The sequence below is a fragment of the Corticium candelabrum genome, chromosome 3, assembly GCF_963422355.1.
Source record: "Corticium candelabrum chromosome 3, ooCorCand1.1, whole genome shotgun sequence".
NCBI lineage: Eukaryota > Metazoa > Porifera > Homoscleromorpha > Homosclerophorida > Plakinidae > Corticium > Corticium candelabrum.
In genome coordinates this window covers 7,901,837-7,921,110 of record NC_085087.1, presented here as the reverse complement: position 1 = coordinate 7,921,110, position 19,274 = coordinate 7,901,837, and the positions used below count along the sequence as shown (strand labels likewise).

General features: G+C 44.4%; 4 protein-coding genes across 7 annotated transcripts in view; 2 read left to right on the top strand and 2 right to left on the bottom strand.

Annotated features, from left to right (window-relative positions):
- Positions 1-1,981: 1,981 nt before the first annotated feature.
- Positions 1,982-6,628, bottom strand: LOC134177433 (zinc finger protein 271-like). Its single transcript, XM_062644211.1, has 4 exons — positions 6,579-6,628; positions 4,681-6,517; positions 2,267-2,686; positions 1,982-2,207 (listed from the first exon to the last, which is right to left on the bottom strand). Exons 1-4 carry the CDS (start codon positions 6,618-6,620, stop codon positions 2,128-2,130), a joined length of 2,379 nt encoding a protein of 792 aa, XP_062500195.1. The 5' UTR covers positions 6,621-6,628; the 3' UTR covers positions 1,982-2,127.
- A 3,733-nt stretch (positions 6,629-10,361) lies between these two features.
- LOC134176834 (zinc finger protein 729-like) lies at positions 10,362-13,172 on the bottom strand. The gene is made up of 3 exons (XM_062643503.1): positions 11,980-13,172; positions 10,840-11,217; positions 10,362-10,771 (listed from the first exon to the last, which is right to left on the bottom strand). The coding sequence occupies exons 1-3, from the start codon at positions 13,136-13,138 to the stop codon at positions 10,674-10,676; spliced, it is 1,635 nt and encodes a 544-aa protein (XP_062499487.1). The 5' UTR covers positions 13,139-13,172; the 3' UTR covers positions 10,362-10,673.
- Positions 13,173-14,032: 860 nt separating this feature from the next.
- The window catches only part of LOC134176857 (stimulated by retinoic acid gene 6 protein-like), a 9,652-nt gene continuing 4,410 nt past the window's right edge, over positions 14,033-19,274 (top strand). The window contains exons 1-2 of one of the 2 annotated variants that reach the window (XM_062643529.1): positions 14,033-14,188; positions 14,255-14,306. In XM_062643529.1, the coding sequence (XP_062499513.1) occupies positions 14,055-14,188; positions 14,255-14,306 (186 nt within the window). In that variant the 5' untranslated portion in view covers positions 14,033-14,054. Of the gene's footprint in view, positions 14,189-14,254; positions 14,307-18,890; positions 19,143-19,208; positions 19,261-19,274 lie in introns of those variants that run through there. The other variant, XM_062643528.1, reaches the window with a different exon arrangement.
- Positions 15,228-18,347, top strand: LOC134177387 (uncharacterized). 3 transcript variants are annotated; one of them, XM_062644162.1, is made up of 12 exons: positions 15,228-15,438; positions 15,515-15,597; positions 15,661-15,722; positions 15,825-16,353; positions 16,419-16,494; positions 16,684-16,759; positions 16,955-17,003; positions 17,069-17,168; positions 17,227-17,328; positions 17,536-17,698; positions 17,778-17,891; positions 17,970-18,096. In XM_062644162.1, exons 1-11 carry the CDS (start codon positions 15,350-15,352, stop codon positions 17,805-17,807), a joined length of 1,359 nt encoding a protein of 452 aa, XP_062500146.1. In that variant the 5' UTR covers positions 15,228-15,349; the 3' UTR covers positions 17,808-17,891; positions 17,970-18,096. The 3 variants fall into 3 exon arrangements, with proteins under 3 accessions (XP_062500146.1, XP_062500145.1, XP_062500147.1); XM_062644161.1 differs by lacking the exons at positions 16,955-17,003; positions 17,069-17,168; positions 17,227-17,328 and having other exon boundaries at positions 17,970-18,347; XM_062644163.1 differs by lacking the exons at positions 17,778-17,891; positions 17,970-18,096 and having other exon boundaries at positions 17,069-17,328; positions 17,536-17,574.

The window sequence follows — 19,274 nt, the reverse complement described above, 5'->3', positions numbered from 1 at the left end:
TATGTATGTATGTATGTATGTATGTAACATACACTTGCCTCTCTCTCCGGAGTGTCAGTTCTGTCCAGCAAGTTTTGAAGCATGAAGTATGAAGTATGAAGTACAGCAAGTATGACGTACCTAGTGACATGATAGTGTGACTGCTGAAAGTGTAGAGTATAGCAAGTACAGAAAGTTTAGAGTGTCTGCAGTAACCTGGGCCCTAAGGGTCCTTGTGACAAAAAAAATGTATGTATGTATGTATGTATGTATGTATGTATGTATGTATGTATGTATGTATGTATGTGGCTCAATTGGCTAGAGTGTGCAGTTGGAGATTGGCAACATCCGGGATCTTTGGGTCAGAGATCAACCGGAGGGCCACATACATAAATTCCCTTGGGCAAGGAACTAACATACAATTGCCTCTCTCTCAGTTCTGTCCAAGCAGCAAAGTGTCAGTTCCGTCCAAGCAGCAAAGATGAAGAGACTTGGTGACAAATAGTAACTGCTAGATTTAGATTGTAAAGTAGGAAAGTATCTTGTGTCTGCAGTAACCTGGGCCCTAAGGGTCCTTGTAACAAAAAATGTATGTATGCATGTAAGTATGTATGTGGCTCAATTGGTTAGAGTGTGCAGTTGGAGATTGGTAACATTCGGGACCTTCGGGTCAGAGTTCAAGTGCGGAAGGGCCACATAGATAAGTTCCCTTGGGCAAGGGACTAACATACAATTGCCTCACTCTCCGGAGTGTCAGTTCTGTCCTGCAAGTATGAAGTATGAAGTATGAACTGGGAAGTGCAGCGAGTGGGACGTACCTGGTGACATGATGGAGTGACTGCTGAGGCAGCAGCGTCGGCAGCAGCAGCAGCAGCAGCAGCAGCAGCAGCGGCGGCGGCGGCGGCAGCAGCAGCAGCAGCACTCCCAGGCAGCAAAGATGAAGAAGAACATGATGACATATAGTAACTGAGTTTAGATTGTACTTGCAGTATCGAACCTGGGCCCTAAGGGCTCTTGTATGTACGTATGTACAAACAAAAATGTATGTATGTAGTAACTGCTAGATTTAGATTGTAAAGTAGCAAAGTACCTAGTGTCTGCAGTAACCTGGGCCCTAAGGGTCCTTGTAACAAAAAATGTATGTGACTCAATTGGTTAGAGTGTGCAGTTGGAGATTGGCAACATCCGGGACCTTTGGGTCAGAGTTCAAGTGCGGGAGGGCCACATACATTAGTTTCCCTTGGGCAAGGAACTAACATACAATTGCCTCTCTCTCTGAGGTGTCGGTTCTGTCCAAGCAGCAAGTACATGGTGACTAAAGTACATATAGTGACTGTTGGTAGCATAGTGACTGTAATTGTAGCAAGTGCTTAGTGAATGCAGTATCTAACCTGGGCCCTAAGGGCTCTTGTAGAGAAAAAAAAAGAAAAAAAGAAGTATCACAGCGTATTTTCAAAGCAAACTCCAGTTTTGGAAAGCTCTCTCAAAAATTGTGGAAGATAATGATGACATTCAAATCAAAGCAGTTGTACTATCTATTCTGCTTTATGGTTGCAAAACATGGACCACGAGCAGGCGCCACATTTAATTATTAATAGAACGAGGCAGCTAAAGCTCTCATAAGGAAACATAGTGATTAAACATTACATTTTATATTGTACATTGACTACAAGTTTGTCTCTCTCCCCTCGGCTTAATTAAGACCCTCAGGATCCGCCCTTGCACCCATCAGCTGCTTCGCTTGTGACTTTAGTGTTGGAACAGACTTCAGCTGCTGCTACACATTCAGAGTCTTTATATGGAAATATTTTAGAGCAAAAGTCTGGTTATCTAAACTACGCATACGTGTTGCTCAAAATTCATGTGCTGTTCGGGATAATGATGCCCAATGTCTAGATCAAAGATCATTGGTTCCATGTGATGTTTCGGATAATTGGTGGCCAGTGTCTAGACATGTTGGAGTTTAGTATCAAGTGTACCAAGTGGTCCATAGCATTACGAACAATTCTCACTGTATTACCTAACCATCGGTTTACAATAACTTACAAGTGGTTATACGACTAGACACACAAAATCCTAGCATCAGTCTCAACACACAAACGTAACATTCAATTGCCTCTATCAACAGACAGGCGACCAACGCAGTTACTATGAGTCGAATTTCTTGGCTAGTTTCGATGCGATGTCATCGACTAGACGAGAGCGCCTGCACGTATACGAAGACATACCTACAACAGAAGCAAACACATAAACAAAACGATACGCCTGGAGAGCACAACCGACAAACCTTCGAGAATTTCCACCAAATTGTTTGAAGTCACGTGATCTTCGCTGTCATCCTCACTCGGGCTTGAGAATGTCAATGTACTCGGGGCTTCAACATGAACTCTTCCTATATTGTACTCGTCCACCCAATCATGACAATAATCATCACTAGTGTCCTCTGGAACTTCGTCATCCAGTTGATATTCGTTATTGAAACTCTTCGGTTTCATCTGTTTTTTCACCCTTGGATGACACATCCGAATGTGCTGCTGAAGTGCAAGCTTCGATTCGAATGGCAGAAAGCATTTCATGCAGTAGCAGCTTGTATCCTTGCTGCTCGATCCATTGAGTGAAGAGAGAGCGGGAGCAGTGTCGTGTGTTGAATAGTCGCTACTTCGAGGTGTTATGATCACTGATGGAAACAAATCCTGTGATGGATATTCTAGAGAAGGAAACAGATACATTCTTGGTGTACGAGAATGCCTGTGGGTAACTGTTACTTAATGCCAGTCCTCTATGGTTACAGTAATTCCAAAGCCAATTAATTAATCAATTTTGTATAGAGATGATGAACCGTTCAAGAGATGTCATGTCTACAGGCAAACACACAGACAGGCACACAGACAGACAGACAGACAGACAGACAGACAGACAGACAGACAGGCAGGCAGGCAGGCAGACAAACAGGCAGGCAGGCAGGCAGACATACAGGCAGACAGACAGACAGACAGACAGACAGACAGACAGACATACATACATATGGATAGACAGACAGACAGGCCTATTGAACTCACTTTCAAAGTTTGCTATTAGCTACTCTACGTAGCCTGTAATAGTGATCATGTTTGAAATATACTACAATTGACAGCCAGCCAGCCAGCCAGCCAGGCAAGCAGACAGACAGGCAGACAGACAGACAGACAAGACAGACATGCAGATGGCAGGTGTACAGATGGACATACATACATACATACATGCATACCTATACACATACATGCATACCGACAGACAGACAGACAGACAGACATGCAGATGGCAGACATGCAGATGGACAGACATGAAACAGACACACAAACAGACAAACAAACACCTCTGAAAATGTTGCAACCTCGCTCGGCTGTGCTACATAGCTGTAATGACTAAACACATCTTTAATCTTCCTACACTCTGGCTTTGTTCATTAATGATTGAATAATAAATGTAATCGAAAGTTGGCAGGAAAAAAATGTAAACCGACTGACCTAAACAACGTGCAACGATTCTCAATTTCTTGAAATCACTGGAATACGTGTGTGCACACACGTACACACACACACACACACACACACACACACACACACACACACACACACACATGCACACAAGTGCACACACACACACACACGCACACACAAGTGCACACACACACACACACATGCACGCTACTCTCGCGTAGCTAGACCCCTTTCCGACACGTCATACTTCCGGAGGGGAGGAGGGAAATGGGGTCTGCGGGAACAGCCTTTGATGTCGCTGTGTGCAGCGTAGCCAGAAATCGGCTATCTAAAGACCAGATTAGACTTCTTAAACGCTTCACTAAAGACCAGACTGGTATGCAAGCAGTACAATCCTATCTCAATTATTTTCTCTTGTTCTGTAGAGAACAACTCTAAGACTACAGCTAAAATCGTTGCTGTTTGTGAAATCTGTATGTCTACAAGCAACATTTAAACAAGGCCGTGGGAACGTTGACGTCGACAGGCTTCCATCTCTTAGACAATCTGTCATGATCGACGTCATACATAGAGTTGTGCACGTGTGTCACAACGGAGACTGAATGCGAACGTACTCGATGTAAGGCAATGCACAAAACACATGAGATAATTACCCAAACACAGAAAGACGATTCAACTTGGTTCAGCTCCAAGCCCTTCAATTCCAGGACCCGATATTGCTCACTCTGGACTGTCCACAGTCACTTTAGACGTCAAAACAGCAAACAGCATCGAGTACGTTCGCATCCACACAGTGCGTTCGCATTCAAATCCATTGTGACACGAGTGCACAACGCTACAGACATACGACATCGAGCCTGCCGACGTCAACGTTCCCATAGCCACGTCTAATTGTTGCTGTAGACATGCAGATTTCACAAACAGCAATGACTCTAGCTGTAGTCTGAGTTGTTCTCTACGAAACAAGAGAAGCTAATGAGATAGGATTGCACTGCGTGCATACCAATCTGGTCTTTAAGAAACCAAATCTGGTCTTAGATAGCCGATTTCTGGCTATACGGCAAACAGCGACATCAAAGGCTGTTCACCAGACCCCATTTCGCTCGAAAGTATGATGCAGCGGAAAGGCGTCTGGCTACGCAAGACTACATGCACACATACGGACACGCACACACACACACACACACACACACACACACACACCATAGTCATTCTCAGTTACCTGAACATTCACCATCAGGACTCTCATGACATTCCATATCACCATCTACTTTCGCACCAACACCAGACAGCATTTTGGGTTGCATCACATTCATTTTGCTTTCGGAATGCCAAGATCTAACGTGCCGCATCATTCCACTCTTAGTCATAAAGCATTTGTCACAGTAAGGACAGACATGAGGCTTCAACTTGCCGTGCACCGTCTTTTCATGCATTTCTAAATCCTTGTGTGTTAGAAACGCTTTCCCGCAGTCACAACACAAGTTCAACTTATCTTGTTTGTGTACACTCTCTATGTGCCGCTTTAGATCAGAAGCATCATGGAAGTTGTCTTCACACAGAACGCAAGACTGGACGAAATCAGGCTGATCAAGTGTCTTTACAGGTTCGATGCCTTCGTCGCCGACAAGAGTTAATGTGTCACATTGCTTCACAGCCTCTTTCGTATCAATTTTATGTATTTTCTCTATGTGACGTTGCAGCTGGTTGGCCGTTTTGAACATGCTCGTGCAGTGCTCACACTTAAATGTCTCCTCTAGTGTGTGAGCCCACTGCTCGTGGGAGAGATATGCCTGATACGTCTTAAACACCTTTCTGCACATCAAACATGTGTGACCCCTTCTCTCCAATCCGATTCGTTTCTCTGAATGCGGCACTTGATCGTTCTTGAGTTTCTGCGCTGTCGACAAAGACTCACGCAATACGGCTTTCTTGGTAGATGATTCACTAGGATTCTGAGTTGTAGATCTTGTTGCATGATTATGATGGCTGCCTTTCATTTCCTGACTGCCTTTGTGAGCATGCTTCATTGCCAGACCGCCTCTGTGAGCCCAAAGAGCATGAGTAGCACATCCTGACATTGACTTAAAAGCCCTACCACACGTTGAACACACATGTTTCTTGCTTCCATAACTCCTGCTACTCACTGCTTGATCGTTTTTCAATCTCCGCGCCGTCAACAAAGTGTTGTTTCTATGAGATGATTTGATAGACGTTTGTTCAGCCACCCTCTTCGTGTGTACGTTAGTTCCTCTGTGACGTATCAGATTGCTCTTCGATACAAACGTCGTAGTGCATAACTCACACCGGAACGACAACAAATCAGACTCCACTGATTCTTTGTCAGACGAATCATCCGTGTCGACGTCGCTAGGTTGTTGTTGTTGTTGTTGTTGTTGTTGTTGTTCACGCATGGCAGTAACATTCTTCATATGCTTACGAGTTAAAACGTGGCGGTCGACATGGTGTCTTCTCACAAACGACGTCTTACACACTTCACAATAAAGAGAATCGCTAAAAGACAAGCACAGGTCATCCACTGATTTCTTCGCTCCGACATCACCAGCGAGACCCCCTTTCACAGGTTTCACATCGCAATGCACGGCTTTTCGATGCTCCTCCATCTCTCTTGCGCTCTCAAACGACAACCCACAGTCAACGCATTTCACACACACTCTCCTCTCATGCTTCAGCCTCTGATGCTCACGCAGCCGCTTCAACACCCGGAACCTCTCACCACATCCGGGAACCGGACAAACGTGAGGTACAAACTTCGCCGGACCATCCGCCTCCGATTTGCCTGCTGCCTTCCCGTGCCTAACCCTGATGCTCGAAACATTGATCTTACCCCTTGCCAGGGCAGACTTAGGGTGCCTTATCCGGGCATGTTTGATGAGCTTGCTCGGACAGTCGCAGCGTAGGCCGCAGTTTGGGCACTTGAGAAACTTTCCCACTGCGTGAATGATGGCCAGGTGTCGTCGCAAGTATTTCGGTCCAAATATCTTGCCACAGACGGGGCATGCTTTCTTCCCCGATCGCGTGGCGTTGCTCCGATCGCTCTAGAGGCAATTCGGGAGATCGAGTTAGCCGAATGTGTGGAGAGTGTGGATGTGCACAAACCTCCTTTTGTCCTCTAGTCGCGGACGCTGTAGCTTGAGCCATATCGGACATCTGGGCGCAACGCGCATGCGCAGTAGACATGCAACGTTACACAGTACGGGAGTGACGTGCATGATGCACGCAAACTTGCTCTTAGAGCAAATACTGAAAAGACCTTAAAATAACAGATAAATTTTGACGTATTTTGAATTAAGTTAATACTAGCTTCAATAACCTAAGATCATAATACACTAAACTAAATTCCAAGGCTGCAACTCCAAGTTCAATACGTGTGTGTGGGGAGGGCTTAGATGTCAATTGCCTCCTCGTTGCCATGGTGAGCTCCGTTGCAATCTTGCGGCTAAATCTTGGCGGGCTGCTGTCAATGTACTAAGTAATAGATAGCAGTTCACCAATTTTGGTCTTGCAAACCGAAATTCGCTTCCTCTTTCTTTTGCACAAAAGAATTAAACAGTGGTAACGACCTAAACGCAAAGAAGAGAAGAAGACACAGAAGGAGAATGTTTTGACTGTCAATGGGTACATGGAATGTGAGAACACTGGTTGAGTCTGCAGGACATGAACGTGTGTGTAGAAAGAGAACTGTTGAAGCATGTCTATCGACCTTGATATAGCTAGGAAGCTGGACCTATAGTTGTGAGGGATCGAATTCTAGAGAGCTAGATATATATCGAGTGTCTGTTGCAGGAGCGCAAATAGTTTGGCAATGCATGTTGTGTGGACTGCGGGTGAATACATCTTTTACATTCTGGACGTCCATTGCCAGGTACTGATCGCCGATCGAAATTGGGGTGAGAAATGAGAGAGTTGGAATTTCTCTAGACAAAACTGCTGCGGAACTAATTAACCATGCTTTGAAGAACGCAGGAGAGGTGTGGGAGGCTGTGAGTTCTAGAGTAGCGATGGCACTGCTATTGTGATTAAAATTAGAGAGAAGATGGCGTGGAAGACGATCGAAGGACCGAGGAGACCGTTGTCTGTGCTTTTGCTCTACTGCAAAGGCTCGATCCACCTAATTCCACTCAGACCTGCAGGACAAGTTGACAAAATTCCACTAGTGATTTTGAGTATAATTTTAACGCACGGCTGGGTCTAGTGAAGGAAGTGATGTAAGGCGGGAGGTCCTAGGAAGATATGGTAAGAATGAGAGCAACGTAGCAGGAGTTGTTGGAGTTCTGTGCTGTCAATGAACTGTCCATTATGAACACTTGGTTTCAGACGGGGTTACACCAGGGCACTTGGACACATCCTGCAACCAAGAAAGTCACCAGATAGTTTTGTTGTGATGAAATTAAGCCAGCCAGTAAGTTTATTGTAGAGATGTACGAGTGATATGCGACGAGCAAACTTTTGGACAGACCACGTACATGCAGCCTAGTGAGAGCAAAGCTGAACGTACTCCACGTCTTAGAAATGGTGTAGAAAAGAGCTGTACATCCTTTGCGGTACATGAACTTGCCGTCAGGACCAATTAATTAATTAAGACGGATGAGTATACCACGAAATGTTGGAGCGGCCCTTACAGGTTAGATCACACAAAGATGAAGGAAGATAGATGTAAGAAAGCCGGGACATGCACTCTGAAGGATTGCATCGTGAGTACAGTTGAAGAAGTTTTGGGTAGAGAAAGGAGAAACAACCAGAGCGGTTTCAAGAGAGCTCTGACATCTTGGTGCTTTTTGTAGAAGCCAAGAACAGAGCACACAGAGAGCGTTACAATTTAACACGACAGAGACTTATGAAGAGAGCAGTGCATGGACAAATTAGGGCCACGCAAGGAAGACTGGATATAGAGTTGCTAGAGAAGTCGAAGCTGCTGTGAAGATGGTCATACAAGGTGGAACAGAGTTAGGAGATTACGTACGTACAGCAGGCTCATGCAGGGAAGAGATTGATTAAGCCTAGCATTTGTTGGAAGGAGGATGGAATTTTTACACTGGGCAACGAAGAGTTAAAAGGTGGAGACAACATGCACTTCCTGAAGGTCCTGAATGTTACTTCAGAGTATAGGCATTGATGATATGCCATTACTGTCACCTGTTTATAGCATTGGATTATCCACCAACTGCCAAAGAACTATCAGGAGCCTTGGGTAATTTGAAGAACAGAAAGGCAGGGGAATTAAAGTCTGGCATTTTCCAAAATTATTCCATTGTGGAGGTTGTGAGTTGGAAGATAGCATATTGAGGATACTGGAACAGATATGGGAAGAAGATGAGGTAGACGATTGGAAAGATGCTGTGATATATTATTCCAATTCCAAAGAAAAGTGATATTAGACGATGTGATAATTGGCGTGGAATAAGTTTGTTGGATGTGATGGGAAAGTAATATGGCAATTAATTAAGAACAGTGAAAGAGAAGTTGGAGCAAATTACTGATAGGATCTTACCAGAGTCACAGTGTGGTGTTAGGAAAGGTCGTGGCTGCGTAGATATGATTCTTGTTACTAGACAGCTTGTGGAGAAAACTCGAGAGCATAATGACACATTGTACACTTGTTGACCTAAAAAGGCTTACGATTCTGTGGCAATTGCAAGGGAAGGATTGTGGAAAGTCCTGGAGAAGTGTGGCGTGCTACCAAGGCTGCTGAAAATTGTGAAGTCATTTCACGAGGGAATGCATATGCCGCGAGGTGATCGAGGGTGGGCTCACATACAACAAAGCTAGAAGTTTGAAGTTCGGAATGGACTCGGACATGGATATACTTTGGCACCTACAATATTCAACATGTATATCAGCGCTGTAGTAGCTAACTGGAGGAATAGCTAAAGGTATGAAGAAGTGGGAGTAAATGTTGGTAGTAAACTGGTGGGCGACAGGTCTGTTCAATCTAGGCTGAAGGAAGTGAAAGTGACTGAGACACAGTTTGCAGATAATGCAGCACTGCATACAACATCTAAAGCTGCATTTGAGTCAGCAGCAGCAGAATATGAGGAAGTGACAAGCGACTTCAGGTTGAAGATGAGTGTGGAGAAGACAAAAGAAATGGCTGTTGGTCAAGAGGTTGATGTGACACCAGTGCAAGTGAAGGGGACAGTCTGGATATTGTAGATCACTTCTCGTACCTTGGTTCTAACATCTCCAGTGATGGAGAAGTCATGGTAGAAATAGACTGTAGGATAAAGCATCTCGAGCCTTTGGATGCTTTTGGAGACCGGCCCATATTCCAAGATAGAAACCTTCTGTAGCAACAAAGCGACAAGCCTATCAGCAGTAGTATTGTCAGTCCTGCTATATAGGGCAGAGACCTGGACACTAAAGGCCATACAAGTGAAACGCTTGAACTCATTCCATAATCGTTGTATGAGAATTATCTTAGGTGTGACAAGAGGTGGAAGGAGAGAATATCAACCAGGCATTTAGCATCAATATTTGGCATGCAGGAAGCCATATCTGACCTCACTATGAAACAGCAACTCAAATGGCTCGGACACGGGGGTCGTATGGAAACTGCCGAAGAGAATGCCATTTGGAGAGTTGAGGAAAAGAGACCATATTATGGAATGAAGAAAATGTGGAGAGATGTTGCTTTATATGCTCCTGATCGAAGCTAGTGGTGTGGGAGATACGTGGTATGAGTTGTGCTAAGACAGGGAAGACTGGTTCAAGCTTTGTTGTGAAGGTATGGAGACTCTTTTTGGAGAGAGTGTCACAGACCAGGCGGAGGAATGAATGTCCAGCTAATAACCAGTCCAATCAAGTATAGTAGTTTTCAATGTACGTGTGGGAGAAGCTTTCGTAGACACAAGCATTTCTGTGGTCGTTAATTTTTGACTGTGAAATATCATTGATTCTGGGTATACTCAGAACTCTACAAAGCAACATGGGTAGATCCAAGAGGATATGCGTGTGTGCGTATGTGTGTGTGTGTGTGTGTGTGTGTGTGTGTGTGTGCGTGCGTGTGTGTGTGTGTGACCATATCCACTATACAATGTCTCATCCTCTAATCGCCAAAGTACAACAAGTTATCTGTACACGTATATCGAGCTGCTGTTTCACTTATTACAAATTGCAACCAATGGCTGCCAACTGTTAACAGTAATTAGCACATGCGTACTGCAATGATGCTTACACATAATGCTTTTCCTCACATCACAAGGATGCTTTCTCTGCCAAACGTGTTGCAATGTCTTCGACTCGTCGTTTTCGTTGGCCGTGTGTCCGAAGACGAATTGTGCGAGTGTGTACAGCTAGCACACACACACACACGACTTTTCACTCAATCAATCTTCATACACGAAGACAGACAACAACTCACTTTGTACAACCAATCGTTTCGATTTCGACCGGGTGGGTCCAGATCTCAAATAATATTTCTTCTGTTTTTCTATCGTACCTATTCTCTTTGCATTCTTTCTCTGTCTGAGTCTTCCAGCTGACTGTTTTCTTGAATTGTTCTGTGACACTGGAAGTTTTGATATCACCAATTTCATGCCTGGATGTACAGAGTCTATGTGCCTTCTGACGGCATCACTTCGTGTGAATTTACATCTGCATTTTGTACATTCATATCGTTTCTTGCCCGAAGTGGTCTGTCTGTTTCGGTCGTGAGCGGTTATTCGGTGCAGTGAAAGTTGTGCCCGACCGGTGAAAGTTAAGAAGCATATAGAGCATTCAAATGGTCTTGGTTTGACTTCTGTCATATGCGAGAAAAGAAGTGGTTAGACAAGCAGTCAGGAAATAGATAAACAAAGTGATAGAAAAATACAAACAAACAAATGAAAAGATAAACAAACAAGCAAACCACGTATAAGTAATACTGACAGGTAGACAGCCAACTGGCAAGCAAACACAAACCAACAAACAGACAGAAGGACAAACGGACACACAAACAGACAAACAGACAGACAAACATACTGACAGACAGGCAAACAGACAGGCAAACATACATACAGACAGACAAACAAAGAGACAAAAAGATAGACAGACAAACAGGCAGACAAAGAGACAAACAAATGAATAGACAGACAAACTGACAGACACTGAGACAGACAGACAGATCAACAAACAGACAGACAGATGAACAAATAGACAGACAGACAAACAAAAAGACAAATGGACCGACAGACAGACAAACAGACGGACAGATAAACAGACAAACAGACAAACAGACGGACAGATAAACAGACAAACAGACGGACAGATAAACAGACAGACAGACAAACAGACAGACAGACAGACAAATGGACAGACAGAAAAACAGACACAGACAAACAGACAGACAGACAAATAGACAGACAGACAGACAAATAGACAGACAGACAGACAAACTAACAGACAGACAGACAAAAAACCGGCAACGAACCAACCAACTGACCCATAAACTACATAGGCAGAACAATTGTCAAACAATATACAACCATACTGTAGTAAAACACTAACAAAACAAAAGTCCTACCTCTACAACCCGATGCGTTCTGCAGCTCACTCTTGTAGTTCTTCAGCAAATCGACCAAAGCAGATACCTCACTGTCACACCCTAACCTCTCTTTCAGATGCACACGACGTACGTGCTCCACAAGAACCGTCTTCATAGCAAACCTCTCATTACATTCACCGCATCGAAACGGCTTCATCGTCTCATGCACAGTTGTCCGGTGTACTCTGACATTCCATATGTGAGCAAATCGTTTCCCACACAACAGACAGGGAAACGGCTTGTCTCGTTCGTGAACTACAAGTCGATGATGCTTGTGCGCTCTCTCAGTCAAAAACCTAATCCCGCAGTCATCACATCGGTAACACCGTCCGACTCCGTGAACAATAGCCATATGTTTCTTCAGCAGCAGTTCCTTGTTGAACAGTCTCTTACACACTTGGCACCGTCGTTTACGCTCACGTTCATGTACTTGGTAGGCATGTCGACGAGCCTCGTACGGCGTCTTAAAGAGCTTCTTACAGTACACACACTTGTGCTTCTTCTGTCGTTTGTGCACCAGGTTCTGATGCGATCGAGCGTCCCGTCGGGTCTTAAATCGTTTGTTGCAGAATGAGCAAGGATGTGGCCGGTCGGTCCCGTGAACGGACGCGATGTGATCGTTGAGATGATTTCTCTGAAAGAACGACTTCCCACATTTGTCGCAGATCTGATTGCGTGGGCGTTCCCTACGGTCGTGTACGGTGATCTTGTGAAATTTGACTGTGCATGACTCGCTGAAGTGCCGACCGCAGACATCGCATTCAAACGGTTTGAGCTTCGAATGCACGCCTTCCTGGTGTCGCACAAGTTCTCTAGGAGTCGCACAGCGTTTGTGACACTCAGGACACTCATGGTACTTGCCCTTGCCGTGGAATACGCCCCGGTGTCTGCGCAGACCGTCACGTGACCTAAACGACTTGTCACAAAATTCGCATTTGAACTGCGATTTTTCCGTTTCCGACGCTCGCCGCTCTAGTTGATAATTTACTATCGGTTGATTCGATGCTCGTGCTCGTACTTCCGTCGGAGTGTTGGCTGTCGACGCCGGAGTCGTGATTTCGACCGTTTTGGCCACCTTGATGGAGTCACCCGGAATGCTTTCTGTGTCTTGTAGCGTTTCTTTACTCGTATCGACCATTGACGCTGCTGGCTCGCCGTTGGAAACGTCTGTACAGTCGTCCGCCATTTTGATACGTAACAACGTGAACAATACGCATGCGCGACTATGTTGCTATGTCCTCGAGTGTCCAACTAATTAATTAACTGGGTTTGAAGTCTAGGCAACTTGCACAAGTTTCTCAATTAATAAAATTATTAAACGTACGCACGCATGCACGCACGCACGCGCGCGCGCGCGCGCACACACACACACACACACACACACACACACACACACACACACACACACACACACGCACACACACACACACACACACACGCACGCACACACACACACACACACACACACACACACACACACGCACACACACACACTTTCTACTAACAATATTACTAAAATGATGGTGATTGTCCAATGACCGCGTGCTCCAAAAGCAAAACCTTTCCTTCTTCAGCAGCTTGACCAAATATTTCCGGTTGGTACCTAATTAATTAATTATCTGCTTGTTGCATCAGTTCTTGTCACATTCTTTCTACCTACCTTGTTTACATAATCATGCAGAACACAACAAAAACGACCATCAGGAATTAGCTCAGAGAGTAACTGCCAGTCTACGCAACAAACGTTAGCTAGAGTTTGACCAGAACAGTTTGCACATAACAGCTGCCTCTATCTAGTTAAGCAGCTTTGCAATAATTTATATACAATAATGCTAATTAATGCATGCTTTGGATTTACATACCGTTACGCACTTCCTGTAAACTCTACTCCCCTCTCATAAATCCACCTTTCACACAAGTGTAGCCATACCTTTCGCAGGATGCCACCGACCAACTCAACTCCCCATGCCGGGAGTCTTAGTACAAACGCTTTGGACACCTCAACGGAGCCTCCACTCAACGTCACGACTCTTTTCACGTGGAAACCACCGACAATGCGCGTGTTTAACCCAACTCTGGAACCATTGAAAACAGACTTCCTTCACTCCGATGTCGCTGCAAACTCTTCGTATCTCAATAACGAGACAACTGCAACTCCAACGACTGAGTATGAAAGTCTAGGCGCCTTGTGAGTACACGATACACCAGGTCTAGTAATTTTTGCAGCAATTCGAAGGCTTTCATTGTGTTCTAGCTGCGAATTTAATTCGATTGACAATCTGACGTATCTTTTTGGAGGAATAGGGGTAGGGGTGTGGCCAATTTAGGCGGAGCTACAGTATCTACACCCTGACCGTTTGCATTTGACTATGTTTTACTCTTAGATTGCACTGGCACTTCTTCTCTCGTTTGCAGCGCAAAGAAATCGACTCAGGCATGATATCCTAAGCGGAAGACCGGCGTTGCTAATGTAAATGAATGCATTAGTCTTTCATTTGTCGTGCCTAAGTACCGCCTTCTTGCAGACCCGTCAATCTGCTTGAGGGCAGGTCCAACCGTCACGTGTACGTTTTTTGCCTTCAGTGCAATGACGAATCACGGCATACTGCTGGTACTCAAATCAGTTACCGGGACGAGCAGCAACCCTTGGACGAAAAGTACTCACAATCGTGGAGATCAATGACGACTAATTGAAATTTATTTCTATTTTAGGAAATTAAGCATTTGTGGCCATTGCCTACGTCTTTCTCTTCTGCGGCGGATTCAGTCTAATAGTCATGTCGATCGAGCCTCCGCATCGCCTTCTAGGCTACAGTCTTGGCTTCGTCTATTCCTTGTTTTGGTAGTAAGCTATACCATTAAGCGTGGAATTCTCTAGATTTATTGCATCATTTCATGTGTATTATAGGGCAATCTATCGTCTCTTTTATCACTTTAAGTGCGACCCGACGGGAATAGGCTTCGCTTCAGATGTAATAGAAACATTGAATTTTGATCAGTGGCGTCGCCTCCAAAATTGGGGAGACCAGTTTTACATCTACGAGACCTTCTCTATGTATGTATGTATGTATGTATGTATATTTGTCCTCGCACCAATACAGGTACACATGCAGTGCCTATAGGCAGTAAAGAAAAGATAAACATAATGCCTGCAAGGCCACACCTACTACTAATATTCGGGCCAAAATGGTCTCCCCATGGAGGCCTCTAGATATCGATTCCACTGTTTTAGTATCGATGGTCTGTTGGTAGACGGAGTGGCTGTTGTCTCTAGGTACTTCTTGCTCTTCCGGATCTATGCATCATTTACGTTGTTGTCTGGTTTGGCTACAAGCTCGTGCGCGAGATCATGTGGGTGACAGGAGGCAAATCGAAATCATCGACATTTCGCGAAGATCCTCCCTATCAAATGGAGTATGTGAGACGCACCCTAGCCAAGTAAATATATATTATATACTATTTAATTAATTTGTTGCTGTTACATACTAATGCATTTGTTATATTATTCGTGCAGGCCAAAGATTGAGGACAAAGATAAGCGGAAGAAATCGTGGATAGCACGCTTTATTGCCAAACACATCTACGAATGGGATCCAAGTATGATCATGTACCTATAGATTGCATTGCATGAGATATTTCTCAATCATCTTGCAACTCTAGCATTCAAGTACTCGACACGAATGCTCATCACTGTTGGTGTAGCGGCGGTAGCAATATGGGAGGTAAACATAAATTAATAATTTTAAATTGTTAATAAATTAATTATTATTAATAAATTAAGCACATCACTACATACTATTTTTAATTTAATTTTTAATTGGCAGTTGACGGTAGCTGTTTCCACGTTCTCTCATCTTCTCACTGACCCACTGCAAAGTATCGATTTCGGTAATAGTGAATCTTCGAGCAGCGAAATGAGCTACAGCTCCACGACTCTAAACTCCTCGTCTCCTACCCCCATGGACGCCCATTCTGATCTCAACAGACAACGTGACGCCGCAACGTCGACGCCAATGCTTAGCAACGCCGACTTGGCAAGACTGAGACATGATTTTAATGCTTGCTTAGCCTTAGGAGTGGACTTTATAAAAGAACTGGGATACGCATCTTGTGACTACAAGAACGAAACGTTGATCTATTATGATGAGAAAGGAAATGTAGCTAAAAGTACATCAATTCCAAATCCATTTCCAACTGTACCACCCACTCCAACTGCTGCCACTAACAACAACAATGATTATGACAATAACGGATCTGAAACGGAAGGCGGCGAATCCGGTATCAGGAGTAAGATTGAAAAATTGACCGATTTTGTCAAAGATTTTATAACGTTCTTTGCTCGTGCGTTTCCCGGTAAGACTCGTGTGTTCTATATAACTTTATCATTGCTCTGGTCGTATTCATCGTGTCTCGTACAGCTTGTATCGGAGTGTCGATTGCATTCAGTACGACCATCGTAGCTCTGCATCTGCCTCATTTGCTGATGTGTTACAGGTGCGTTGCGCGCGCGCGCGCGCGCACACACACACACACACACACACACACACACACACACACACACACACACACACACACACACACACACACACACACACACACACACACACACACAGATGCACACGCACGCACGCATACACGCACACACACACAATTTAATCGATAAAACGTGGCTTTTGATTACAGGAAGCACATGAAGCGTTTGTATCGCGGCGACAAGTTTTTTCTTCCCAGTTCAAAAAAGGCACCAGTCAAACTCGTGGTGAGATCGTCATGCATGCAAACAGGCAAAGACAACACACACACACACACACACACACACACACACACACACACACACACACACACACACACACACACACACACACACACACACACACACACACACACACACACACACACACACACACACACACACACACACACACACAAATTGATATGAAGTCTCTGTTGGCAGTCAGCCTCTTTGAAATATTCGGGATTCCAGATTGGGTACATCGTTTGGGGTGAGAAGTCTCGACAACTATGTACGATTCAAATTCTGAGAACGAGTTTGTGTTGGTCAATGCAGGATGGGTGATTATACTGGTCGTTCTGTTTTTCACTTCCCTTGTGCTTGCCGTGCTCTTCAAGTACGAGCTATTGTCGTGGAGCCTTGTGAAAGGCTTTCTGTATGGCACTTTTATATGACATTTGTTTGATGTTTGATGATGGTTAGTTTCATGTTAGACCAACAATTGTTTTCACAATAATTATTCTAGTCGCCCAATTTCTTCTCGCCAAATTCGTTCTACTTCAAGACCGAGGGTCTTCTTTGGGTATTAACAACAGGTAAATCATTTGATCAGTACACACACACACACACACACACACACACACACACACACACACACACACACACACACACACACACACACACACACACACACACACACACACACACACACACACACACACACACACCTACATACACCTACACTTGTAGCTCTGAAGCAAGTAGAACACAGCTTACTTACTGAAATCTATATGTTGTATTAGGCGCCTCTTTCATATGTTTGGCTATTTCTTCTTTTTCTACAACACTCTCATTGGAATACTTTCCGCGCTGCGCAGGCTGATCACGAGTCTGGTGCTGGGAACTATCATGCTCGAACGCCTCGATCGATCCACTCTCCCCGAGGCTGGGAATCTCTCGACAAGGGTATCGCACACACTATCATTGATCTCAATTAATTATTTATAGTATGTACGTAATTACTGTATGTATGTATGTGAATTAGGCTTTAAGAGCTACGTCAGTTTCATTGTAATGGAACACGAGTTCTGTAATCCGTATGTGGCTACATTCATCTATCTTCTGCAACAGAATCGGGATATACAGTCCAACAAACAAAGTACGCATGCGCTTAAAATTAAAAATACGTAATTATACTAACTTGTTAACGAAGTTGACGGTTGATTTGTGTTGGCAGCTGAGCTGGTGAGTGCCCACACAAATTCCGGTGGTTTTATTACCTACAAGTCGCGTCTCAATCGCAACAGATGGCTGGTCGCCTACACGCTCATCAATAATCCTGCCCTGCTGGCTAACCGTCGCGTCGACAAGCTGGAGCGTGCCAGTCTCATCACTCGCAGTCTGAGCAAGACTGTAAGTGTCAACAGCACTACAGCACTAGAAACCGTACTCTTAGAAGAATACTACTTGAGCAAGCCCCCCCCCACAATAACGAATTCTAACGGACTAGTCATTATTCAATCTTCTATCAGACTTTCATGTTGACTATGTTGGTACACGTCCTCGAGTGTCCAACTAATTAATTAACTGGGTTTGTAGTCTAGGAAAACTTGCACAAGTTTCTCAATTAGTAAAATTATTAAACGCACGCACGCAAGCACGCACGCACGCACGCACGCACGCACACACGCACACACACACACACACACACTTTCTACTAACAATGTTACTAAAATGATGGTGATTGTTCAATGACTGTGTGCTCCAAAAGCAAAACCTTTCCTTCCTCGGCAGGTTGACCAAATATTTCCGGTTGGTACCTAATTAATTAATTATCTGCTTGTTGCATCAGTTCTTGTCACATGCTTTCTACCTACCTTGTTTACAATCATGCAGAACACAACAAAAACGACCATCAGGAATTAGCTCAGAGAGTAACTGCCAATCTACGCAACAAACCAGTTACCTTAGCTAGAGTTTGACCAGAACAGTTTGCACATAACAGCTGCCTCTATCTAGCTAAGCAGCTTTGCAATAATTTATATACAATAATGCTAATTAATGCATGCTTTGGATTTACATACCACCACGCACTTCCTGTAAACTCTACTCCTCTCTCATAAATCCACCTTTCACACAAGTGTAGCCATACCTTTTGCAGGATGCCACCGACCAACTCAACTCCCCATGCCGGGGGTCTTAGTGCAAATGCTTTGGACACCTCAATGGAGCCTCCACTCAACGTCACGACTCTTTTCACGTGGAAACCACCGACAATGCGCGTGTTTAACCCAACTCTGGAACCCTTGAAAACAGACTTCCTTCACTCCGATGTCGCTGCAAACTCTTCGTATCTCAATAACGAGACAACTGCAACTCCAACGACTGAGTATGAAAGTCTAGGCGCCTTGTGAGTACACGATACACCAGGTCTAGTAATTTTTGCAGCAACTCGAAGGCTTGCATTGTGTTCTAGCTGTGAGTTTAATTCGATTGACAATATGACGTATCTTTTTGGAGGAATAGGGGTAGGGGTGTGGCC

Bases quoted from the DNA above. Each gene is read 5' to 3' on its own strand.
- LOC134177433 (XM_062644211.1), bottom strand. From the start codon at position 6,620: ATGGCTCAAGCTACAGCGTCCGCGACTAGAGGACAAAAGGAG. The intron at 6,518-6,578 runs GTTTGTGCACAT...AATTGCCTCTAG, and splicing joins CGACTAGAGGACAAAAGGAG to AGCGATCGGAGCAACGCCAC. The intron at 2,208-2,266 runs GTTTGTCGGTTG...CTTCTGTTGTAG, and splicing joins TTTGGTGGAAATTCTCGAAG to GTATGTCTTCGTATACGTGC.
- LOC134176834 (XM_062643503.1), bottom strand. From the start codon at position 13,138: ATGGTCGATACGAGTAAAGAAACGCTACAAGACACAGAAAGCATTCCG. The intron at 11,218-11,979 runs GTAGGACTTTTG...CGCATATGACAG, and splicing joins GAACGCATCGGGTTGTAGAG to AAGTCAAACCAAGACCATTT. The intron at 10,772-10,839 runs GTGAGTTGTTGT...TGTGTGTGCTAG, and splicing joins GAAACGATTGGTTGTACAAA to CTGTACACACTCGCACAATT.
- LOC134177387 (XM_062644161.1), top strand. From the start codon at position 15,350: ATGTGGGTGACAGGAGGCAAATCGAAATCATCGACATTTCGCGAAGAT. The intron at 16,760-17,535 runs GTGAGATCGTCA...ATGTTGTATTAG, and splicing joins AGGCACCAGTCAAACTCGTG to GCGCCTCTTTCATATGTTTG. The intron at 17,699-17,777 runs GTATCGCACACA...TATGTGAATTAG, and splicing joins CTGGGAATCTCTCGACAAGG to GCTTTAAGAGCTACGTCAGT.